The sequence below is a fragment of the Cebidichthys violaceus genome, unplaced genomic scaffold, assembly GCF_023349555.1.
Source record: "Cebidichthys violaceus isolate CVI_PGR_0920_01 unplaced genomic scaffold, fCebVio1.0.p SCAF_6, whole genome shotgun sequence".
Lineage (NCBI taxonomy): Eukaryota > Metazoa > Chordata > Actinopteri > Perciformes > Stichaeidae > Cebidichthys > Cebidichthys violaceus.
This window is the reverse complement of record NW_027176816.1, coordinates 16576208-16600205: the sequence shown is the minus strand read 5'-3', so window position 1 is coordinate 16600205 and position 23998 is coordinate 16576208. Positions and strand designations below refer to the sequence as shown.

At 40.6% G+C, this 23998-nt stretch overlaps 1 protein-coding gene across 1 annotated transcript in view; it reads left to right on the top strand.

Moving 5' to 3' along the window:
• Nucleotides 1-23345, top strand: part of LOC137889175 (copine-9-like) — a 74533-nt gene extending 51188 nt beyond the window's left edge. Inside the window, exons 9-20 of the mRNA XM_068732865.1 lie at nt 319-423; nt 2316-2357; nt 2593-2668; nt 4078-4131; nt 4413-4474; nt 5068-5114; nt 7302-7483; nt 9277-9404; nt 13850-13952; nt 15500-15557; nt 20855-20928; nt 22949-23345. Coding sequence (XP_068588966.1) covers nt 319-423; nt 2316-2357; nt 2593-2668; nt 4078-4131; nt 4413-4474; nt 5068-5114; nt 7302-7483; nt 9277-9404; nt 13850-13952; nt 15500-15557; nt 20855-20928; nt 22949-23131 — 1114 coding nt within the window. The 3' untranslated portion in view covers nt 23132-23345. The remainder of the gene's footprint in view (nt 1-318; nt 424-2315; nt 2358-2592; nt 2669-4077; nt 4132-4412; nt 4475-5067; nt 5115-7301; nt 7484-9276; nt 9405-13849; nt 13953-15499; nt 15558-20854; nt 20929-22948) is intronic.
• Nucleotides 23346-23998: the final 653 nt, after the last annotated feature.

The window sequence follows — 23998 nt, the reverse complement described above, 5'->3', positions numbered from 1 at the left end:
TTACCTGGTTTCCTATACAAATCATTTTGTGTGTGATTTGAGTCATACGACCCCATTGAGGCTTATCTCAACCCTGAAGATTATTACCTCCTTCTGCCGCTCTGCCTTGGAGAGTTTTTATTTTTGTAGTAGTAATAAATCTGCACTTCTGTCATGTCCGCCAGATATACTTAAACAGAGTATAGAGAAAAAAAGAGAAAGAAAAATTACAACAAACTGCAAAGGAAGCTGCAGATAAGTAATGTGGGATTAGCTTCACAGGCAATGTGAATGTGCTTTCACTTTAGTGGCCTTGTGTGTGTGTTATTTTGCTGGCAGGTTCACCATCTGCCACAAGACGGAGGTGATCAAGAACACACTGAACCCGGTGTGGCAGCCCTTCACCATCCCCGTTAGAGCTCTCTGCAATGGTGACTACGACAGGTCAGAGATTTTATTGCACAACTCTATTATATATATATACAAATGGATAGTGAATGAAATGTCATCATGAGATATTCAATTTCTATTTTGAAAATGAAGAAACTTGACTGTACTGACTTGAGGGTTGTTTTCACATGTCTTTACTGACAGCCTGGTCTCATAAACATGACATCCCCATGCAACAAAACTGCATCAATTACGTTTCAAGGGAATGTATTTTCCCCCTAATTAGGTCTGTATCTGCGTACAACAAAAATGTTAATGAAAACTTGCATATGTCCGCATAGGGACAAAGTTCGAGTGGATGGATGGGTCAAACATGGGACTTTCACCCAGGAGACCGGTGTTTGTGTCTCGTGTACAACCAAAAGTAACATGTTTTAACTCAACACATGATGTTTTACTGAACCTAAACAAGTACTTTTGTTGGCTAAACTATTCATAATACAGTTTCTAAGCAGCCAAAACACCACAAGCGGTATAACACGTATGTAAAAATATTGATATGAAGCATATTTTGGGTTCAGAAACATGTATCTAGAGATGATATTATAAAGTGTTTTTGTTTCGGAAACATGTATGTAGAAACGTTGATTTAAAACTTATTTTTGGTTCAGAAACGTCAAGATTAAACGTGTCTGTGTTTTGCAGAAACATATAATTGCAACATTTAATTCTGGCGACTGGGTTGAAGGGGAGATGTCTGTGAACTTCTCGAAAAGCAAAGATTCAAACGTAGCCTTGCAAGCTGGATCTGGTACTAGATTCATTTGAAAGGCAATCGCTGTTTAACACGCAAAACCCACGACATATAACTGTATGTTTCACAACCACTAACCCTGTGTCAGCCAGTTATAAGCTAACAAACAGCATGAACAGATAAAGTATGCTAACTTCATTTATCAGTTACAAGCTAACAAGCTGACACACCAGTTACACCCTACAACAAACAGTTAGACGGTAACTTCACTTACCAGGTACAAGCTAACAAACAACATAAACAAAAAAAAGACGCTAACTACACTTACAATTCTGATACGTCTGCTAGTCGCTGATTTTGATGCTCATTCGAGTCAAACATGTATTATTGAATACCTCCGATATTGCCTCTAACTGAAAAAACAGACCCGAGGCCAAAAGCATCACTGCAGAGTGTGAGCCGGTCGTGCAGCTCTGTCTGCATCTTGATGCGCGCTGCTCAACCTAGCATGAACAGTCGTGGTGGGCGGGGCGAGGCCAGATCCAGAATTTCTCAATAAGGGAGAAAGAGTAGAGGTCTCTTTTTTTTTTTTTTACATTTTCTGTGTGAAAAACCATCATCTTAATAAAAGCAGAATATTTTAACATACAAAAACATGTCTGGAGGGGAACTTTAAGGCACAAGCAGACTCTTATGTGGATGACATCACCTTTTGCTGGGGCGGTCAGAATAATGCCAGCAGTCGGTCATGGTGTCCCAGGGACCAGCACTGGTGTTATTGAGACTGACTCAGTTTTCACACAGCACTCTGTTATCTAAGTCAGGTTAGACTGTGCTGAGCGGCTGTGCCAGTCATTCTCTGCCAGATACACACTCCATACAGAAGTGCAGATAGTGCCACTTTTGTAAAAACTAGGGAGTTATTATCCTCTACTTCTCCTTGATTTTTGTTAATTATCGTAGGGACTCGCTATTCAAAATGGCATCCATGACCAGTGAGGCGTTAGCAGGATGTTCCATCTAAAAGGTTGGAAAGTTTGAGTTAGAATGGTTTGCAAGAGCTTCAGTATAAACACAAACATACACACATTTTTTTTTAATAGAATATAATTACAGGTTCTCGTTTTATTGACAGGATGTGATCTGATATAGAGCAGACCTTCGTAATTAAAATATTCTCTGTCTATTTCAGGACTGTAAAGATAGATGTCTATGACTGGGATCGAGATGGAAGGTAAAATCATCTATGGGTAACCACTCACTGTGGCCCCGTGATTCATATTGATGTTTTTCAAATGTTCGAGAACAATGAAAACGCTGTGTGTAAATATATTAGAATGTACTGAGAAATTGACCGAAACAAAGAATCCAGAAAAGACACGTGGATAGAGACAAAGACGTGATAATTTCTCTCCAATTATGAAATCTGCGTTCATGCTCGCCTGTCTTTGTGGGTGTTTTGTCTGCAGCCATGACTTCATTGGCGAGTTCACCACCAGCTACAGAGAGCTGTCTCGGGGGCAGAACCAGTTCAATGTCTATGAGGTGAGACGTGACATGGGGGTGGTTTGTTGTTTCTCACTGCTTTTGTTACTTCTTTTTTTTAGGACACAAGGTGAGACATTTAAATGTTGAATTACTGAATATAATGGAAGTCTACAATTACGGCCAAACACTCAGTCAAACATTTTCAGTTGAAACCAAAAATTCATCACAGAAATGAAAACAGTTTTGACCAAATATGCACATAAGTCAATACAAACACCAAGAAAATATAAATGGTCAGGCTGCTCTCACTGTTTGTGGCTAAAACCTATGGAAGGTAATACAGTATAATTGTTATATGACCCACATAATCAATTTGTAGGAAATACACATAATCGTGAGGCAGGACAGTTGACGTAATATAAAAAGCGACAGAGTCGGAGAAGTGTGGAGGTCGTGGTGGAAGGTACGGGCACAAAAACACAGGACTTTCACTCAGGACACCGATGTGTGAAAGTAGCTGCCACTACCAGGGCCGAATACGGCGTCTCTACATCACTCATCCGCATTTCAAATATGGTAACTTCCCCTCATCTGTTGCAAAAAAGCCCAGATGGCGAAGACAAACTTGCTGAACTCAAGGATTCAAAACAGCAGTCCACAAACCAATAGGTGACGTTATGATAACTACGTCCACTCCTTATATACAGTCTATGATTATAACCCAAAACCCCAATCTTTTCCGAAACCTAACCTGATAGTTTTGTTGCCTAAACAGGTTCTGCACTGTAAAGGGCTTGTGCGGGCGCACTGATGGCTCGCGGTGCTGGACATAACACCAGAAGAAAATACAGCAAAACTTTTCTTAAGATATCGAAACGATATACGAAACGTTGTATGAGGATATTCAAATGCAATGTATCCTTTCACACTGTAAAATACACTTAGTACTTACCAGAAATTTTATTTGACTTCAATGAGGCGAGGCAATTAGGACCAAGAACTTTTCTGAAGCTTAATGTTGAGTTTTGAATATGTGGTAATTTTGAATAAAACTGTCCAAACAAAACCATTACTTGACAAGAACTATTTATTAGTTGTGCTGGGAATAAAAGCCCATCAATGCCCACAGCTTATTAAAACCGGCTCAAACAAAGAATACTTAAATTTGCTCCAAGCTAACCAATTAATAATAGTACTGCAGCATAATGAATGAAGAAACATTATTGAATTCTCTATTCTGAAGGAGAAGAGAAAGTTAAGTCGGATTTGTAAAGGATGGATGGTTTAATCTTTTCACCTCTCCCTTTTTACCGTCTCTACTCTCTATATAAACACAGTTAAACATAACATCAGTCTCATTCGTGGCCTCTCAGTATCAGGAATCTGTTGAATTATTCATGTGAACATCGTTCCAGGGTATGAAGTACCCGCTCAGTCACTAACTCGCTTTCCATCATCGCCGGCAGGTTTTGAATCCCAAGAAGAAAGGCAAAAAGAAGAAATACGTCAATTCTGGAACTGTGAGTACGCCCACATCTCTAATGTCCCATTTCATGTTTTGCATATTTATATAGGTACCATCACCTCTTACATCTGCTTCTCTCTTGCTGACTCCGCTGCTGTCTGGCCACCTGTTTGTCTTATTCCTCCCCGTCTACCTGGCCCCGGTCCCTTCTCCGCCCCTCCTTCTCTGTTCATCACTTGGTATGTGTGTGTGTGTGTGTGTGTGTGTGTGTGTGTGTGTGTGTGTGTGTGTGTGTGTGTGTGTGTGTGTGTGTGTGTGTGTGTGTTCGCTCGCCAGGTTACTCTGCTGTCCTTCAAAGTGGAGTCCGAGTATACCTTTGTGGATTTCATCCGAGGAGGGTGAGTGGAATAGTAATAAGTCTGCTCTCACGGTGAGTGTTTGTTGCGGGGACATGAATCTGTTTACAACATCACATTGTGGGGACTCGGAGTGCTTATGGGGGCAAAATGCAGGTATGCATAACGTAAATCATTACATTAAAGGGCGAGGACTTGGTTTAAGGTTAGGGTTAGGGTTAGGGTTAGGCTAATAGCGGTTAGGGGTGGTGTAAGTCATCAGGCAATGAATGTAAGTAATGTCCTCTAAAGTGATTTGTGTTTGTGTTGTGTGTGGAGATACTTGATTGAATTTCCCAATATACTCTCTGTAAGCATCACTCTGAATTCATATTGGCTATGAGTTTTGGGGGAAATTTGCATTTGTTGATACCTGATTTATTCAGTTCAATCCCATTTGACTACTGGTTACATTTTTTAGGCCTTCGAGATGGTGGAGGGAATATTGTCCTGTGTTACTAATTAGCCAGGAAACCAATTACTGTGCTGTTATTTGCATCAATGTGTATGCATTGGAGATAAAGTGTGTATTAAGTGTAATGAAGTGTGTGATCTTTGTTGTTTTTTCTCTTTGATTCCCATTGTCTATACAACAGAACACAACTCAACTTCACAGTGGCTATAGACTTCACAGCATCCAATGGTACGTCCCGTACTGTTGTGTTATAGATAAATGCCTTTGTCTTGCATGTATTTTCATTCATTATGGTTTTATAATGCTGCATTCACACTTAGCGTGACACAGCAACAGGCTCAGGCTCAGAACAATTCATTTTCAGTGGAAGCCGGTGTTGTGAAGTTACAAGCTGACAGTTGTCGAGCTCATTCTGGCCAATCAAAGTGTAGCACTAGCCCGATCTGACCAGGGTCTGACGAGTATCCTGCTCTGCTTTTATGCAATTGTTTCATATTATTATGGTTAAACGTTGTGTAATGGTGATACCTGTTACCCGGAGAGGTTAGAAGGAGATATATGTTTCTAAAACGTTAACGTTAACACTGAGTACGTAGCACATCATTAACTAGCATTTGCACCCTGTGCCACGCTAGCTACTGCTTTTTAATGATTGTAACTGAATAAAAACCTACCTGGCTTTATAGCAACAGTGATCCTTAATTGTATTGTCTGTCTCAATCGGCAGGTAATGCGGTGGTTCATTTCTACACTGTGATCTGTAGGCTTTAGTTATCTTTATTGATTTCTCTGCCAGGAGAATCATTCAATCGCCCGTTTGTGCGTGTTGCCGTGATTGAGTGTGCACCTTGGTGTCCGTCCATGGCTAATCTTGCATTCTACATTCTGCTAGCAAACTGCGTAATATCTTGGTTGCCCATTTATGGCTGTCGCTCAAGGACCTCTCGTGTTCGCCATGGATCACACTTTTCTGTGCACCTTTTCTAGTCTTTTGAATCGGTTTTCTCTGCTGAATCAGTTTGACATCCTAGATATACTGTATCTTTAAAACGCATATTGTAGACCCTTCTGTCTGCTTATCTCTGACTTCTTCAGGAAGTGCCGTTAGTGACAGTGTGGGCTCCAAGGATCTCTGACAGCTTGACGTAGTAGTAGCAGAGGGCGGGGCTTAGCATGGGGTCAATTGTCGTTTTTTACATTTCTGTTTGTGGACAGGTTAAACAAACAAGATGCAACGCCCTAATTTGTAAGCTTTAGAGGTTTTTAGGAGTGTATTTGTTAACTTTGGGCACCACTAGGTTAGAGATTTCCCCTGCTTTCAGTCTATATAATGCTAAGCTACTCATCTAGCTAGAGTCATGCATTAAGAAAAACAACCAGTTATTTTAGATCAAGAGATAGGGACCTCCAACATGACTGCCAGGCAGTGTGTAATGCACCTTCACTCAACTTTGAACCGTGTGCCCTCCATATACATCACTGGCTGTATAAAAGTACAAAGTTTCTCTGAAACTACAGTGACACAACTTAAGTTTTGTGTTTTTAGTTGTTACAGAGAGCGTTAACTTTTAAAATATAACACATCAGTGTGAAAAGCACTTCGTCCCTTTTCCCCTCTGTAATGTAACATGGCCTTTCTTAATTTTTAATGGCAGACACTCCTGCGTTTCGTGATGGTGGGCACTCCGCTGTTTTGGAATAGATTGTTACATTTAGGCTCCTACTTTCACATGATGGAAAGTGCAGTCGACCGTGCAACGTGCACGGCGCGTGGCGAATGTGTTTGGTATTTTCGTGACCAGAGGTGCGCGGTACACCTGCGGAGCACTTTGGAAGCTAGATGGGAGGAATACATCACCGGTAGGTGTGTTAGGATCTGGCAGCGATCGTGGCTAATCAAATCATCCCCCCTCCTTTCATTCCCTTAATAGCAGGGAGATTGTTTCATCTTGGAGGATGCACTCGAGACAAGGGGAGAAGTTAGAGTTGGTATTTGGTCTGATTCGGCTATGCTTCCCTGCGTGTAATACAGTATTTACACTGCTTAAAATGTTATGTTAATGCAAGACGTTTACATGATGAGGTAAATCGATAACTCCCTACAATAATCCTGTTAACATGACTCTTTGATTAATTTTTTTCTATCCTGAAAGTATCACGTTATTCATGCCAAGATTCTGCATGCAGTTCATCGCACACACAACCTGTCTCTTATTCAAAAATACAAACGCTAGGCGCTACTTTTGTGGAAACCAGTTATATAAGTAGGAGATGAAACACTCGGTTAGCATGAATCATCTCCTGGGTGACATTTTGTAATTTGTAGGTGAAAACCACACACAGAGAAGAGGGAAGACATATTATCATTCACTTCATTGTGTTGTGTGTGTGTGTGTGTGTGTGTCTTCCTCCAAGGTAACCCCTCCCAGCCCACTTCCCTCCATTATATGAGTCCCTACCAGATGAATGCCTATGCCATGGCCCTGAAAGCGGTAGGTGAGATTATCCAGGACTACGACAGTGACAAGCTCTTTCCTGCCTATGGTTTCGGAGCTAAGCTGCCCCCCGACGGCAAAATCTCCCACGGCTTCCCGCTGGTAAGACACGCATGTGACCGCACGCACAAACACATGAATTGACACATACAAGGCACACACGCGGTCCGCCCATATAGCAGGGCGTGGCTTGGACCAGCAGTTGTCGCTGCGACGACAGCTGGTCACAGAAGTTGAGGAGTCGGCTCATCTGGCTGCCAGCAGGAATCTCCCAGCATTCCCCCTCGACTTCCTCCTCGCATCCTCCTGAGGGATCAGGGCAACCATTTAGGAACCGCTGGATGCTAAGCTGAAGGGAAGCCAAGTCTGGTTCTTAAGATGCTAGCATGGCCTCTGCCTCTTTGCTCTTGATTTTCTTTTTCTTATTTCCTTTTTATGAAACTCTTGTGAGTCCCTGTACTTTATGGAGAGGCAATACTACATCACAGAAGTGTCTCTTAAAACTTTATGACTGTAACATTATGGATTCACTGAGTCTTAAATCCCTGTCAGCATGCCTGGACGCAGGGTTTTAGAAATACCAAGGTCAAAACATATCTCTGTGTTAATTTCATTGTGTGAATTGGATCAGTTTTTGTTTGTGCTGAACAGCACCGGGACAAGACGCTGTCCTGGGCTCGGTGGATAGTACGTGCCCTTCCTCTCTCACCTCCATCACCTTCTCTCTTTCTTTTTCTCTCAGCCTCCTCGTTTTGTCCCGGTATCTCTTCCCTTTCCCAAAGCTGAGTTTTGATTGACAGAATCTTTTAATTTCTTTCTCTCTCAGTGAAAAAAAGTGAACGGAGAATCAATTGATATCTTTATATAACTAGAGTTGTTCCGATACCAATTCTGGAAATGTGTAACGCCACCGATACAGCCTAAAATGTAGGATTGGGTATTGGCAAGTACACTCAAAATGTCAACTTTCATCGAAACTTTGCAGTCTTCCATTGGATGTATGTAATTATTGATTGCTGGCTAGCAAGCTAGCTAGTTAATTCCCCTCAAGTGAAACTAACAAGGCGGGATCATGATGGGTGGTCCCTCTAACAAGCCGGCATGGGAGCTATGCGTCGGATGATGTCGGTCCGGGGATGAATGGCATTGAACTATAGAAGCAGTCTACTCGTAAAATGAATTATCTGAATCACGCCCAGCAGGGATTTAGCTGCCCATCCGGTTTCCTCGAGTTGTTGGCATAATCAAAGAACCACTGTGTTGAGTAAACACACACACACACACACACACACGCAATGGCGGCAATCAGATGAGCAAGTCAGTAATCTTGGCATTGTATCTTTACCGCACCAAAGTATTTGTAGTCAATTATTTCACAATTTTGAATATATACACCTAATAACAAATAGTGGATCCCAGTGATCTCACTGTTTGGGCACAGCCATGTCTGTACTTGTGTGAACTTGACAGTTAAAGTGAGAAATTTACCAGTATTGCCCTCCGCCGAATTGCAAGTTCACAGACTTTTTCATTAGATGCGGGTCCTACTGTTTGATGAAGACAGACACATTTATTTGTAGCTAGCCTCTTGTGTTTTCTGGATGTGTTCTCTTTAATGGTGTGGGCCACCTGTTTTCCCCTATTTCCTTGTATACGGTGTATCAGTTAAATGTAGATAGATTGCGTATCATTACGGCTAATAGCAGCTTATATAAGATATGTTTGATTATCTTTAATTGGAAGAACTATGTAAATAAGCCTATGAGAGTTATGTACTCTGGAGGGATTGATGCCCATTGCTTATTGCACCGCCCTGTTAATTATACTGTCTGTACACTGAATGTGTGAATGTACACTGTGCGCTTCATTAGTGTCCTTTATGCTGTCTGTTGCAGAGCGGTGATGCTGAGAATCCAAACTGTGTGGGAATAGAGGGGGTTCTGGAGGCTTATTTCCAGAGCCTGAGGACGGTGCAGCTGTACGGACCCACAAACTTTGCACCTGTTGTCAACAAAGTGGCAAAGTAGGTTTGAAAGTGTGTGTGTGTGTGTGTGTGTGTGTGTGTGTGTGTGTGTGTGTGTGTGTGTGTGTGTGTGTGTGTGTATTGGGTGCAATTACACTTTTTTAGATTAAGGGGATAATTATGGTATTTTATTTTCTGTCAGCCAGAACTGAGGGATTTTTTAATTAAATTTTTTGTATTTAGAAACCTTGATCAAAGCTTATTAGTGACATGACTTATAAGAAGCTTTTACGCCAGATTAGAGATTTTTTTATTTTATTCGTGAACAGTGGGGGAACGTCAACATGTTCAAGGTTAAGCAGGTTACAGCATCCCGTCAGCCAATAATCCGTTTTTTATGCCTCAAAGTGGGGCATTAGGGAAAAAAAATTATTTTAGGGAAAAGGGGCTTGATTATGGACTGGTTTTAATATCACATGTAGAATCCAGAAGCTTGTTTAACATAGCAGAGAAACTGTCCAAATACATCTGACTCTCAATTCAGTATTGTTTGGAAATTCTTAAAACACAGAACAATTTCTGAGAGACTTGTTGCAAAAAACAGTTGAGGTTGTGGGGCTTACACATATATCTCACATATATCTCATTTATGTCTTTGGACCTTAAAATACATTTTTCTAAAACATATTTTAAAACTTTGAATTATATATCCAGTATTTACAGTGGCACACATAAACTTTCAATGGAAAAGCCCCCAAATGGGTGGCGGAATCCCTTTACGTCTAAATAGAAAGCATTTTGTTTCCCCTTAAATTGTTTTCAACAGAGTTTCATAGGTACCTGTGGCATTTTTCTTGCATTTTAGGTTTCCAAGAGCTTTATACTTTGTTAAATTGGCAAAATGATATATCAGACTTATAGTTTTAAGACACTTAAGCCTGGGCTTAACATGTAACTCCCATCCTGCAAACCAGTCTTTGATTAGCACCACGGACAGCAGCCAAAGTGCCAAACGTATCAACGCTAATTTAACATCCTGCCCTGGACACTGCTCAAGAACCGCCGCGTCCTCTTCTATCAGAAATACCTGGCTGCTAGCAACGCGGCCCGTTTGAGCGGAACTTTTATCAGTCGCCCTGTTTCTATTTAGCACTGTCCTTTGCATATAAAGCATTGCAATGGAAAAGGAACAGCTGATTTGTCAAGTTTTTGAGGAGTTAGCTATAGCAGTTATCTTTAGAACCCGTAAATAAGGTGGCGTCTGGCTGAAGGGAGATCGCCAGGAGGCTGAAAGTTTCCTAATTGCTTTTGGCTGTATTGTATGTAATTTTCAGTAAATATTATAATATGATTAATATGACACCCTTGCTTGCAGTTAGGACACAGTGTAGGAAGGCAATTTATGGGTCTCTCACAGCTCCTGAGCACCTGTGCAGTTGTACTATCAATACTTAAGCCATTAGTCGCCGATCCAAGTCGCTTCACACACACATACACCAAACCCGTAGCTGCCTTAAACTCCCCACAGGATGCTGATTGGGTCTGGACACTGGCTGGGCACACACAAACGCATTGAATCCCGGGACCTTTAGCATTCACCATACTGCTGGTATTGTAGGCAACTGTATCCTGAATTAAAACTATAGTGTGCATCATTGAGAGCGTTGTTTTCTTTCAGAAAGTGTTGCATTTCTGATTTCTGATTCAAATACTTTGGTCAGAACTGATCATTTTGAAATAGTGTGATGGTTCCTGACTTTTGTTGGTGATTGGCCTCCATGGAAACAAAATAGACCTGCTGAGTTATGGTTGAAAACGAGATTAGAAAAAAAGCTAGTCCTCCTCATCCTCCTCTGTTATTCTATGGGTATTAAGCATAGGGGCAAATTGCCAGTTAAAGGAATAAGCTTGATGTCTTTGTCTATTTTTGCACCTTAAAACTAAGACCTACAATAAATAAAAGGTCTAGAGATCTGACTCAAAGGGCAATTCCATGTTTTTGCTGTGAAAACAAACACACCTGGGTCTCTACACACACACACACACACACACACACACACACACACACACACACAGAAATATGGAGTCACAGATCAATGTCATGTTCAGCCAGGTGGAACAGCTAAGTCGCTTTTATAAGATACCGTCTCCTTGCAATAAAGACACAAACAGCAGGTGAAGGACACACACACACACACACACACACACACACACACACACACACACACACACACACACACACACCTACGTGTTGAAACACTCAACCAACACTCAGCTGCCAAATTTCAGCTCAAGCTTGAAATGATGCCAGATGAGTTTGGAGATGTGGATATTTCCGTTTGTTTTTCTCATCGAGCCCCATGTTGGAAAGGGAATGAAGAGCGGTGGGAAAACAAGAAGCAGGGTCACACGGTTTCCTTCATGCCGTGTTTTTCGGTGCTTGTTATTTTTTGAAGGGTCTCTCTTGTTGCTGAAGGTTGTGGTTTATAGGCAGTAAACAACTCTGTGAACAAAGGGGTTGCTATGGTGTTTGGAAGGAGATCAAATCCATTTGAATTGAAATCAAAATGTACTTAAACCCAGAGATCCTAAAGTTAAATGCAAATTTTTTGGGGTATAATAATAATAATGGTTTTCATGTAATTCTTTTTAACCAATTGTTGTGGATTATTTTTTGACTCTCTGTTCTTGTACAGTTTTGTGTTTTTGGTTTAGTTTAGAAAAGACACAAACCTCCAGTTCACTCTTGCTTGAGCCCCGTGCTTAACTTCATTCAGCCCGTGAGGAAATCCTAAGCTTGATAGATCTGCCTAGATTAGACTAGGCTGTGAATGGACAAGCACACATGGCTATAATTGCTCTTTAGGGCAGGAGTCACTAACAGTCGGATTGCGGTCCAAACGCCATTGCATCCGGACCTGGACCTATAACTGATTGATAATTGATAATTATTACATTTTGAAGGAGCGCTTCTATTTTAACTGGCGCAGCTTTTCTAGCCTTAGCAGCACTCGTTCAGCGGTCCAGGAAACACAGCGACCAACTGCATGCTTTGTAAACCATCTCACGTGACGCTACTCGGCCAATCAAATATGTGTATTATATATATAATCAGCGCTACTCAAGTGAGATACACACACATAGGAGAGAAAACCAACATGAGTCAGAGAAGCTATTTCACATGACGTGGTCGAAAAAGGGAAATGTGGAGAGCTTGTACAGAGTCCTTAACCAAGAATGGACAGACTCTTAAATGTTCATTCTTCCCACCTGCAGTTCAGAACCAGTATGTCTCAAATCTTTTGAGCAAACGTTCCCACTCAAATCTGAAATGAATGCACAGAAAATAAACAATCTAAGGGACTAATGTAATAAGAATTCACAAGAAAGAACCCTGCACACAATTCTCTCTTTTTAGAAGATGAGAATAATATGGATATTGTGACTTTTTGGATTAACATCACTTCACCCTGAATTAAATTAATTTAAAGCTGCAGGGCATGGACAATTTGGTTAAATACATTTTTCTAAAATTGAGTACTTTATTTTCAAAGCTTTCTATTGTGTATTTTATTTTTATATTGTGCAAAAAAGAGAGAGATTTATTTAGTATTCGAGTATGCATTATTTATGATTCACCCAGTTCAATTTGAGAACTGATAATAAATATTGTAGAGATATTATTAAATTGAACTTTCTCTATTTAATTTGACACTCAGTTGTTGACTACGTACAGAAGTTAATACAACTGCTAGACTATTTCAATATGGCACAAGATCATATTGGAAGTTAGACGTTATTGTGATGTACCGGAGGAAATTCTCTCTAACTGGACCTTAATGTTAATTGAATACCCCTGCTCTAGGGTTCTTTCCCCTTCCCCTCCAGTGGAGAAAACATGACAAAAAGCCATTCTGGATGCCCTTCCAGTGAAAAAAAACATGATTAAGTGTCCTCTATTGGGCCATTCCAGTGGAGAAAACTTAAGATTGTCTCTGCGCTGGTGCCCCCCTGTCCCTCAGACAGCCTGAGTCTGCCACTGTAGTTGCTCAGCGCAGACAGTTATTTTGGTGACATATAGTTTGGTAAAATAAAAAAAATAAAAAAACGAAGACAGTGATGTCATCATGGGACCAGAGTATTCTCCTTAAGTCATTTATAATTCAACATCTAGAGCAGAATGGAGAATAATAAAAGACTATTGATTCGGTATGGCAAACATAACTTCAGGAAGGTCAAAGGATCGGACAAATAACTCGAACGTTGCTGTATGTTGTGAGCTTGATTCAACTCTGCGCATGTCTTGAGCCACCGCGGACTGTGGAATGATGTTTGAGATCATCAGGCAGGTGTCCTTTTGGTTTTCACTAGTAGTCTACAAGTGCTCAGGCAGAATGTTAGCTCTAACCTGGGTTCATGTGTGTGTGTGTGTGTGTGTGTGTGTGTGTGTGTGTGTGTGTGTGTGTGTGTGTGTGTGTGTGTGTGTGTGTGTGCACGTTCCCCAGCTGCGCAGCAGAGATTACAGATGGCTCTCAGTACTTTGTTCTACTGATGATCACAGATGGAGTGATATCCGACATGGTCCAGACCAAAGAGGCTGTGGTCAATGTGAGTAAACGAAACACACACATACAGCGCTCCCACACACACACACACACACACACACACACACACACACACACACACACTGATGGATGTTTTTCCCTCAGTTCTCTTGTATTTAGTGTGGAGGGAAAAAGCTCCATTACATTTCTAAAGAATAATTCTTTGTATAATGTTTGGATTAAAGCAGCTTCTTAGTATTCCGTGATAAGTAAAATACCAAACTCCAATTCAGGGAGAGGAAAATATAGCTTTGCTCTAATTGTGACTGATCTCACTTCCGTGGAGAGATCAATAGTTGTTTCAATAGCATAGTTTGAGAGGTGCCTGATCCAATTAGTGGGGTTTTAAGTGTTTTCTTTCATGGCAGGCGATGTAGAATATTAAAAGCAAGTTATTTGTTATTTTTTCCCTCCTAATTAAAAAGCTGAAGTGTCTGATATTTGCTTTAAATCCCACTAATGCTACAACTCTTCTTCCCTGGGGTTTTCTCCAGGCGCTCGACTTTTGATTTTGTGACAAACAGAGTTACGGTTTGGAAAATCGAGGTAATTTCTGTAAGTTTAGGATATTGGGTCAGGTAAACAACCTCACCTTTCAGATTCTAAAAAATAATGAATCAACACTTCAAGACCATACTCACGACACCAAAACGATTTAAAGGTGCAATGCGTATTATATACTTTCAGAGGTGATAGAGAGTCTCTTTAGTATCCAGTCTGCCCTCAGTCCAACATGAGAGGATGAAGAAGTGGAGCTGCTCTTCATTACAGATTTTTTTTTTTTTTGCAATTGCCAAAACACAAAAGCTTTTGGGATAATTATTGAAAGCAATAACTCATCTATATATTGACCAGGTCTGCTGAACCATAAGCACATTGTCTGCTTCCCACTAAGTTTGAAATTCTGAAACACAAGTTTATCTACATTAGACTTATCATTCAAAACTAAAAGCCTGTACTCAATTATCAATCGCCTGCACCCAGAATACACCTGTGAAAACACCTGTGACCAACTGGATCACTTAGAAACCAGAGCTCGTACAATATAAGTAGGATTCAGGTTTGCATTCGTATTCATGGTCAATATTTACAGCATGCTACAAATGAAAATGATGATTGTGTTTTTATACTTGACTGAATTTGTGAGTCCATTTCATTTCTTCTATTTAGGATTTAGTCCAATAGACAAACTATTAAAAGGGTACAGGAGTCCCTACAGTTAGTGTCACAAACACACAGATGGGCTAACTTAAACTAAAGGCCGAGTTCAGCAGTTTGGTTTAACTTAGCTTATCCTCAACCTGCTGTTGGATAGTAGTTGGATATTTCTTTTTTTTTATATTTGATGACTGTGAATTTAGATTGTATGGACCCAGTAGAAGAGGTGAAATACCGCCACATATTTCTTTAAAGCATGTGGCTTCATTACACATTGCACCTTTAAAGCTCTTTTGTTCATCCAAAGCTAATAAGATACCTGCATGCATTCTAAGGATCTAATGACTCAGCTGGACTAAATGTTCATTGTCTTTGCTTTTGTCTCCTGCACAGGCATCAGGACTCCCCCTGTCCATAATTATCGTAGGCGTTGGACCCGCTGAGTTTGATGGTGAGTGTTTCATTATAGTAACATGTAACATTACAGTAACAGGTCCGTCACGTCAACATGAGTTAACGTGACAGAGGAGAGGACAAAAAGTCACTTCATCTCCAGAGGAGGAAATTGTTGAATCATCATCACACTCTCGCCGTAAAGATGTCTCTTCAATCACAATAACACACGTGATCCACGTTAAGGTGACTGGCTTCACACCCGGTTGAAGCAGTCGGCTGCAAAACAACGAATGAGCATCCAACATGCACACATTGTCATCATAAACAAACACACTATCGACAAACTGTTACAGCAGTATCTTTAAGTGGCTTCATTTGAATATGAAAAAGGATGGACAAGTGAGGATATCTGTAATGTCAAAGGCTAAGAATTACAGAAAGATCACTGGATTGTATTATTCATTCAGGCTATAAAGATTTCACGGTGTACATTCAGAAAAATTCACTTTCTGGTAAATATTTATAGATAAATATAGATATGTTTTCTGATTCCCCATCTGGTTTAAATATATGTTCATTGTAGACTGAACAACAAAAGGACCAGAAACAACTTTCTTCATTTATTAGAAAGATCTGATATTTCCTCAATAACTTTTATGATGGAAACAATTAAAGTCAGAGAGAGCTGGAGAGACAAAACACTTTTTACATAATTTATCATCGTTTCATTCAATCATGTGAGGCTGATCATTCCTGAGTGTCGGGTTTGATGAGTTTTATCATTTAAGAGAAACCATAATCGATATTCTGGGTTCTTTAATAATGATGTCACAGTCACAATTTCAAAACATACAGACGCAAATAAGTCAGAAATAAGTCAAACGCATTCCGTCGGTAGAAATAGGTCCTGTGCTTATAAACAGAATACAGTTTATTAAAGAAGTAACAGAGAAAACACCTCTACAGTGATGATTACTGTGTGTCTTTATTAGTTATTAGTATTATTAGTTACTATTATTAAGTACAGTGATCATCTTATCTTATCAAAAGTCTCTCCAGCTGTTAAAGCTGACTGACAGATGATCCAGTTGTGATCAGCTGTGATCAGCTGTGATCAGTGGCCGCCGAAACAGACGTCGCTTCAAGTGACGCAACTCAGGATATTGCAATACGTCCATCAGTGGGCCAGAGCCTCAATCATAATTAGTGTTACCTCCCTCAGCGAAAGAGACAGTGACTTCTAGTTTTACATGACAGAAGTGAAGTCCTTAGTTTAAAGCAGGGGTCTCATTTATATAATAGTGCATAGGATCCACACTAAATGTTTGTGTACGTACAAATGAGGAAACTTGCGTATGGCAAAAACAATTTATATAACCTATAGTCCCCTGCCAGTTTGAAATTTCCTTTTATAAATCCCAAATCAACTTGGAAATGTACGCATGTGGATCAGCCTGATATCCCATCCCCACCAAGAATTATGTGCATCCATCATGCAGCATTACGAGCGTCACAGCAGTATGTATATGTTTACAGCAATCAGAGTGATTGCTTTCAAAGCGATTGTGTCAATCATTGATTGTATCCCCCATCTTGAATATCATTTGAAACAGCCCCATGCTCCACCTTTTGTCCAGGTCACTGGATATGTTGAATCTTGTCACACATTCAAAAGGCTTCATTCATTTGATGAAAATGTCCGCTAGACCAAACAGACAAAGTCCAGTTGCTTTAATTCAAGGACTCCACTTTTCTAATGTAAAACTACAAGTGTTGAAATAATTAAATAAACTGCTGTATTAGAGTTTTTTTCAACATATTATACACTCAAAAACTATGCACACAATTGTGAAAACAGCATGTTAGGACCTGTTTCCACATCAGACGGCAACCTCTGGTTCTCAGAATCAGAATCAGCTTTATTGGCCATATATGCTTACGCATACAAGGAATTTGACTCATTTGGCCAAGAGTAATTCACAAACAAACATCAGCACGATCAACAACGCTTTCACCTGAAACTTCAAATGTTATTTTGGCTGGGGGGCCAACCTACAAGCCAAAAGGCTAACGTAACTAATACAAAGGATCTTAAACATCTTGAACCTTGAATACAAAAGAATCTTGTGGTGTATTTAGTATAGTAGCTTTATATGTTTCCATGTCCAAAACCACGACTTCTGAATCTAGTCATGCATTAACGATTTACAAAGTAGAGTCGAGTGCAGAGGTTTCCAAAGTAGGGGGTGGGCCTCTCCAATGGGGGCTCAGTAATAGAAAATGAGACATTGGTTATTACATTATTAATCAATAGAAGATCACATATGTATTTGATGTAGGCTTGTCTGAAGGCAGATCAAACAGCAATATCTGGCAATCTTGGCTCAATTGTTGACGGAGATCAAAACATAACCATGATCCCGCAGGGATCCAGAAACTATGCAAAACCAAACAACTAAATCAAGGAGGTTGTGAGGGGGAGGGGTTTTGGAGGCCCACAGTCTCAAGCTATGAAAACCCCAACAGTGCAAAGGCTTCAGACTCAAAGATAAGGGGTTTTACTTGGCAAAAATGTTGAATTGGATATGTGTTGAGTGTTTTCTTTGCCGTGTGTAGTGTGCATGTATGCGTGCACGCTCAGCGAGCATGGGTTTCCTTCAAGTTTGAGTAAGTAGGTATGGGAACGTGTAGAAGTATCACATCCAGATAACCCTTCTCTTTACAAATTTAAAAAGAAGGTTTCGCGCTCATTTCCAGGTTCACACTTGTATTTTGTTTTTCTACTACAACATGTTTACAGGCTTTTATGTTAAAAAATCTCTTTACTTTTCTCATCGTCTGTCTAAAAACACCTGTGTTCACCCTCTGTCTGAAATGGAATTGCGTCGCTAGGTAACAGCTCGGATCCATGTTTACTTCCTGTCAGCTGACAATGCAGAAATGAACTGGCATTTGGAATGTTTACGTTCAAAACTGCAAGGTGGTCTTGTAAATTTGTGACATTACAGATATCCTGAGGGCTAATTTAAAGGCACAGTTTCTGAATACTTATGTGTATTTCTACATGGATTGAGTGTCTCAACACATTCACACTATTTATAAAGCACCTAGACCTGCCTAATAATAAAGACATGAAAACCTCACTTTTTACAAGAAATACCGCCTAATCATTGTAGTTGTTATCCTTAAAACAATATACAATAAATACAATAAATTGGTGGATTAGAAAATATTTGTTGGCCTACTTTTATGTTTGCTGTGGTGATAATGAGTTATGGAAGGAAACCTTCTTACCACTTATAATTAGTTTTTATATCTAGTTTTTGTCAGCTATCCTTCCTGCATTTGGCAGTTTCAACTGTGTTACTTTCAGCCTGAATAATGTGTTTAACTTCTTTGTATTTGTCTACTATTGTAGTCTTGTAGTGCCCAAGACAGGCAGCAATAACAGTGGGTTTCCTGTTCACATTTAAATGGTCCTCACTAATATGCATCACATGCACCCTTCCTCTTTTTTTATTCCATATACAATATGGTGACCTACTCTGCACTGTGCCACCACTGGCGATCAAAATCTCTGCTGTATCTGAGAAACGTAGCTTAGCAGAATTGAATTTCCGGCCCCACAAGGCAGCGGCTTACACCGAATATGTCTGAAATCTTAAGGTGATGAAGGAGACGCAAATGTGCAGCGTTCGACTTTGACCTCGGCTTTTACCTGACCCAATGGGACTCCTTTGAGCAAACAGGAAACCACTTTGGCAGCTGTATCATACTTGGTTCTTCATATACACCAGTCCAGTAGGCTCCTCCACCTCCTGGGAGAGTTTTACAGTCCACAGATCAATGACTTTTTCAGTGGGAACTACTTGAGTGCGAGTGCAGTCTGTTGCTGCTCAGCAGGCTGTGACGACTTAATGTCCCATCATTGGCTCTTTGCATTCTACTTGTTTAAGCGATCGAATGGTGGGATTGGTGGTGAAAGCAAGGTCAAACTGACTTAATAACACCTCGGAGTGTGTGTGTGTGTGTGTGTGTGTGTGTGTGTGTGTGTGTGTGTGTCCACACCGTATTGCCTCTATTTGTTATTTGCTCTGTCTTCCGTCTGTGTCCTCCATTTCTGATCGTGAGTGTGTTTAATCTCTTTAGGCTAGGATTCATTTAATCTAAGATTCATTCTCATTAGAGTTTAGTAAATCTTAATTTAGAGAGCTCCGTCTCACAATTTAACAAAAATAACCTCTGATTAGTGAATCAAAGTAAAATAAAATAGAGTTTAATCAATATGGAGATACTTGCTCACCCAAATTTAGATTTGTGTGCTGTCAGGAGCAGGTAAGTAGGTTATAAAAGGGGGGCATAAACTTGTGGATGGTCTGTGTACCATAACACTGTGTTTCTCTAAGTGGTGTCTGGGGACCCCAAAGGGGTCGGTGAAATAATTTGCTATAAATCATAAAATTGTGCTGCATCATTAAAAAGAGCATATCTACAGAGCCACAAAACAACCATATTGAGTCCATTACCTCCACCCATGCTAGCTGTGGACCAATAGAAACTCTGATATGCTTGCGACACATCATTTCAATCTGACATGAATCAGTCACTTTCACTCAGCGCAACGAATCGTTCCAGCTGCTGCTTAGCTTGGCTTATTAGCCATCTAGCTAGGTGGCTCCGTAACAGTTTGATGAGAAATTCAGCAGCATCATAAAACTCTGCCTAAGATTGAAGTTAATACTGCATCATACTGCAGGTTGAAGTTTTGGTGCGACAGATTTAAGTTCAATCTGCATTTAGAGTTAAAACTAAACCGGCATTTCAATTTCACACAGAGGTTGAAATTCAAGCTAGTTTTAAAGTTTGGTGTGTTTTCTGATTCTGTGAGTACCTTGTTTGCTAATTTGACCTTTCCTTGTACTCACCTTTCCACGCAGGCTGTTAGTTTTCTCTGCCAGGGTGACTCCAGTTGCAGGATGTATACTGTTGCAGGTGCTCTTTTTGAAGTCCTCTCAGAATGACATCTCCATCAGAGCGCCAACTCTTCCTGCCTTTGGCCACAGTTGAAAATGGCTGTCTGAAAGCCTGCAGAGCTTTCTCCATGAGTGCCGGAATTATTTTCATTCTCTGCCCTGAAGTGTAATTGTGCTTCATTTTTGCTTATGAAATAGTATTCTCGTTCTAACCATTCTCCTCTGAATACCTGTTCTTACTCCGCATGCTGTGCTCCACATCAGCAAATTACATTATGAAAATAAAACAGAACATCCTGTACTTCCTCTAAATTCTCTCGCTGTGGTTCCAATATTGAGTCACGCTCTGTCTGTTGCTTTCTCTCCTTTTTTTTTTAAGCTATGGAAGAGCTGGATGGAGATGAAGTGAGGGTGTCCTCCAGGGGACGTCTTGCCGAGAGAGACATTGTACAGGTACTCACCATAATACTGTTTAACGTTAAGGTTAAACTTGAGCTTGTTTCTGTCAACAGCAGCTGCATGTGGGAGTTTTTCCAGGAGGAGGACTGCTTAAATTCACAACACACACTCAAACACACACTGGGGACTGCCTCATACAATATACATCACAATACCCGTCTATGGTGGGCCACTGAACAAGCTCTGTGTCTTGCTCAAGGGCACAATACAATGATTCTGGTTTCACTTGCCCGCACAACTGAAAAGTCCACTTGTCCAAGGATCCCATTTATCCCATTTAATCCTACATTTCTCTCCGGCAGCACAAGCCCACGCGTAATGCAGCCTCCATATTCAGCAACCCCTGTAAATGGACAGCGACTAACAGTAGATTGCCGTGATGGCTGCGTAGGACTGTGATCCAACTCGTGTGATCCAAACATTACAAATAACTCTAGAGCGTTGTAAAGACCTGCTTTATTATATTGAACATTTGACTTATCAGTATCTAAAACTGGTAAGACATTTCCTTAACGAGTTTGCCCAAAAAGCCACTTCCTCGTCCATTGTTATTTTCAAAGTCGGCAAGAGAGAGCAGCTCATTCGTGAAATTGTTTTGCAGTGAGTTTTCTAAAGAGTGCAGTAACCCCGTCAGGGACTGATAAAATCCAGAACTGGCAACAGTAAATAGTAATTTCAGAAAGCCCAATAGGAAAACACAAATAGGAAGCTTAATACAATGGCCTCTGATAACAATGCACCTTTTGAATTTTTGTATGGTACTAGCCAGTCAGCTAGCAGAGCATAGGGTACAATGAAAAACAAGCAGTCACAATGATAAATGTATACTGTCTAGATGTTAAGGGGAGCCATGCGATTATATAAGATTACACAAATGTAGTTCTAGCAAAGTGGCAGTAGCTATTTACTGCAAAACATGAATATCCTATTTTATGGCCTAAAGTACCTATGAATAGTACCCGCTGGAAAGCTTTGAATGTACACTTTATTTACCTGCGAGCAGTTTGGGGAGGTGGAGACTTGCGGAGTGCAGAGGTGTGTTAATTATAAGTTATTGCAATGGCAAAATACATACAGTATGTTATTACTTTTCAAATATGTCCTGATTGCAATTGCAGTATCCATATCTAAATTTACACAGATTTATATCCTCACAGCTGCGTAATGGACAGGGTGCACGAGGGATGGTTTGATATACAGCTTCGTGCATGGATGCAAGGACAGTTACTTTCTACTCCACTCTGAATATTTAATTCCCTTGAGAAGTGCGTATGCTGAGGAGGAGCACATTTCTGTAGGAGGCTTTAAATCCCCATGACCTGCCTGAAACTTTAAGAAGTGCACTTCCCTCTTTAAAATGTCTTTGTGGTGCGGCAACCCAGGGGACATGGAGGCAAGATTCAGAATAAAACAGGAGACTCAGAGACAGTAACCACGTAACAAAAAGTGTCCTTTAATAAACAGGTTGGGGTAAAGGGGGATGGGGGTCAAACTTAACAAAGGGTTCCTCCCGGTCGGGGTCTTTGGCCTTCAGTCTTCTCCCAGTCCAAGGCAGTTCCTCTGTCCTGTGTGGTAGAGCAGAGGAGAGAGAGGAGTCTGCTTGATTACCTCCCGTCTGATGCAGCTCCTCTCAAGTGGTTCAGGAGATCCTCGTAGTCTTCTGCCCAGTCTGTCTGCTTCCCAGCCCTGTGAACATATGCTCACTCTAATTACCTGATGGGCTGCATGTGACCAATGCCACGTGTCTAGTGGCTGCAGCACCTGCACTGGATAGTAGACTAGTCCCTCTATCACCTCCCCCAACCTGAGCTTGGGGATCCGTCCCCTGTGCAGTGTCTGCTCAGCTTTTCCCCCTGGTTTACCACAGTGGGTATTTTTACCTGCTGTAATGTTAGTCCATTCTAGAGAGGGGAATGTTAACTTGTTTCTTTACTTCACTAACAAAATGTTAGTTTTGTTTTTAGGCTACAAATGCTATGAAAACATCTAAACTATTGTTCACCCCCGCTTCCAGTTTGTCCCGTTCAGAGACTACATTGACAGATCCGGCAACCAGGTCCTCAGCATGGCCCGGCTGGCTAAGGACGTCCTCGCCGAGATCCCCGACCAGCTGCTGTCTTTCATGAAGAGCCGGGGAGTCGAACCGCGACCGGCTCTCTCCTCCTCACCGCTACCGGAGCTGCACCGACACATCTGACCCCGGACCCCCCAATGCCCGTCTCTGCCTCCCCATCACCGACTCACTCTGTCTCCGCTCACCTCCCATGCAGCCATTTGTCACTTTGAAACAGGAGCAGAAGGATCGACCCGGCGACTTGACCTCTTCTTGTCTTGTCGCCGGTGAAGCCAAACTGGCACATCACAGCAAGACAGCGGGCGCTCATCCGTGACTGATCTTTTCTTCTCTAACTCACACCGTTTTTTATATATATATATACATATATATATATATATATATATGTATATATATATATATATATATATGTATATATATATATATATATATATGTATATATATATATGTATATATATATATATATATATGTATATATATATATATACACGTATATATATACATATATATATATATATACGTGTATATATATATATATATATATATATATATATGTGTGTGTGTATATATATATATATATATATATATATACACACACATATATATATATATATATATATATATATATGTGTGTGTGTATATATATATATATATATATATATATATATATAGCATAGCATGAGAGAGCGGCGAGAGAATTTGTCTGTTAATTCCCCCTCACCGGACACGTTTGTGCACAAAAAGTTTTCACATTTGTCGTCAGCAAAGTGTTTACTTTAGCCACATCTGGCAGCAGTCCCAGGAAGTGCGAGACACTAAATTCAATTCAAGCCAGTCCCCAAATGAAAGCAGAGCTGTTGATTGGCAATATACGCCAGCTTGTATCGGGTGATCCAGGGTGGGGTGGGGTGGGGGGGGGGATTTTTGGCCGTGCTTTGACTGTAATCTGTTTGAGGTACTTTGTCGCCATGAGGACAGGTGTGTTATTTT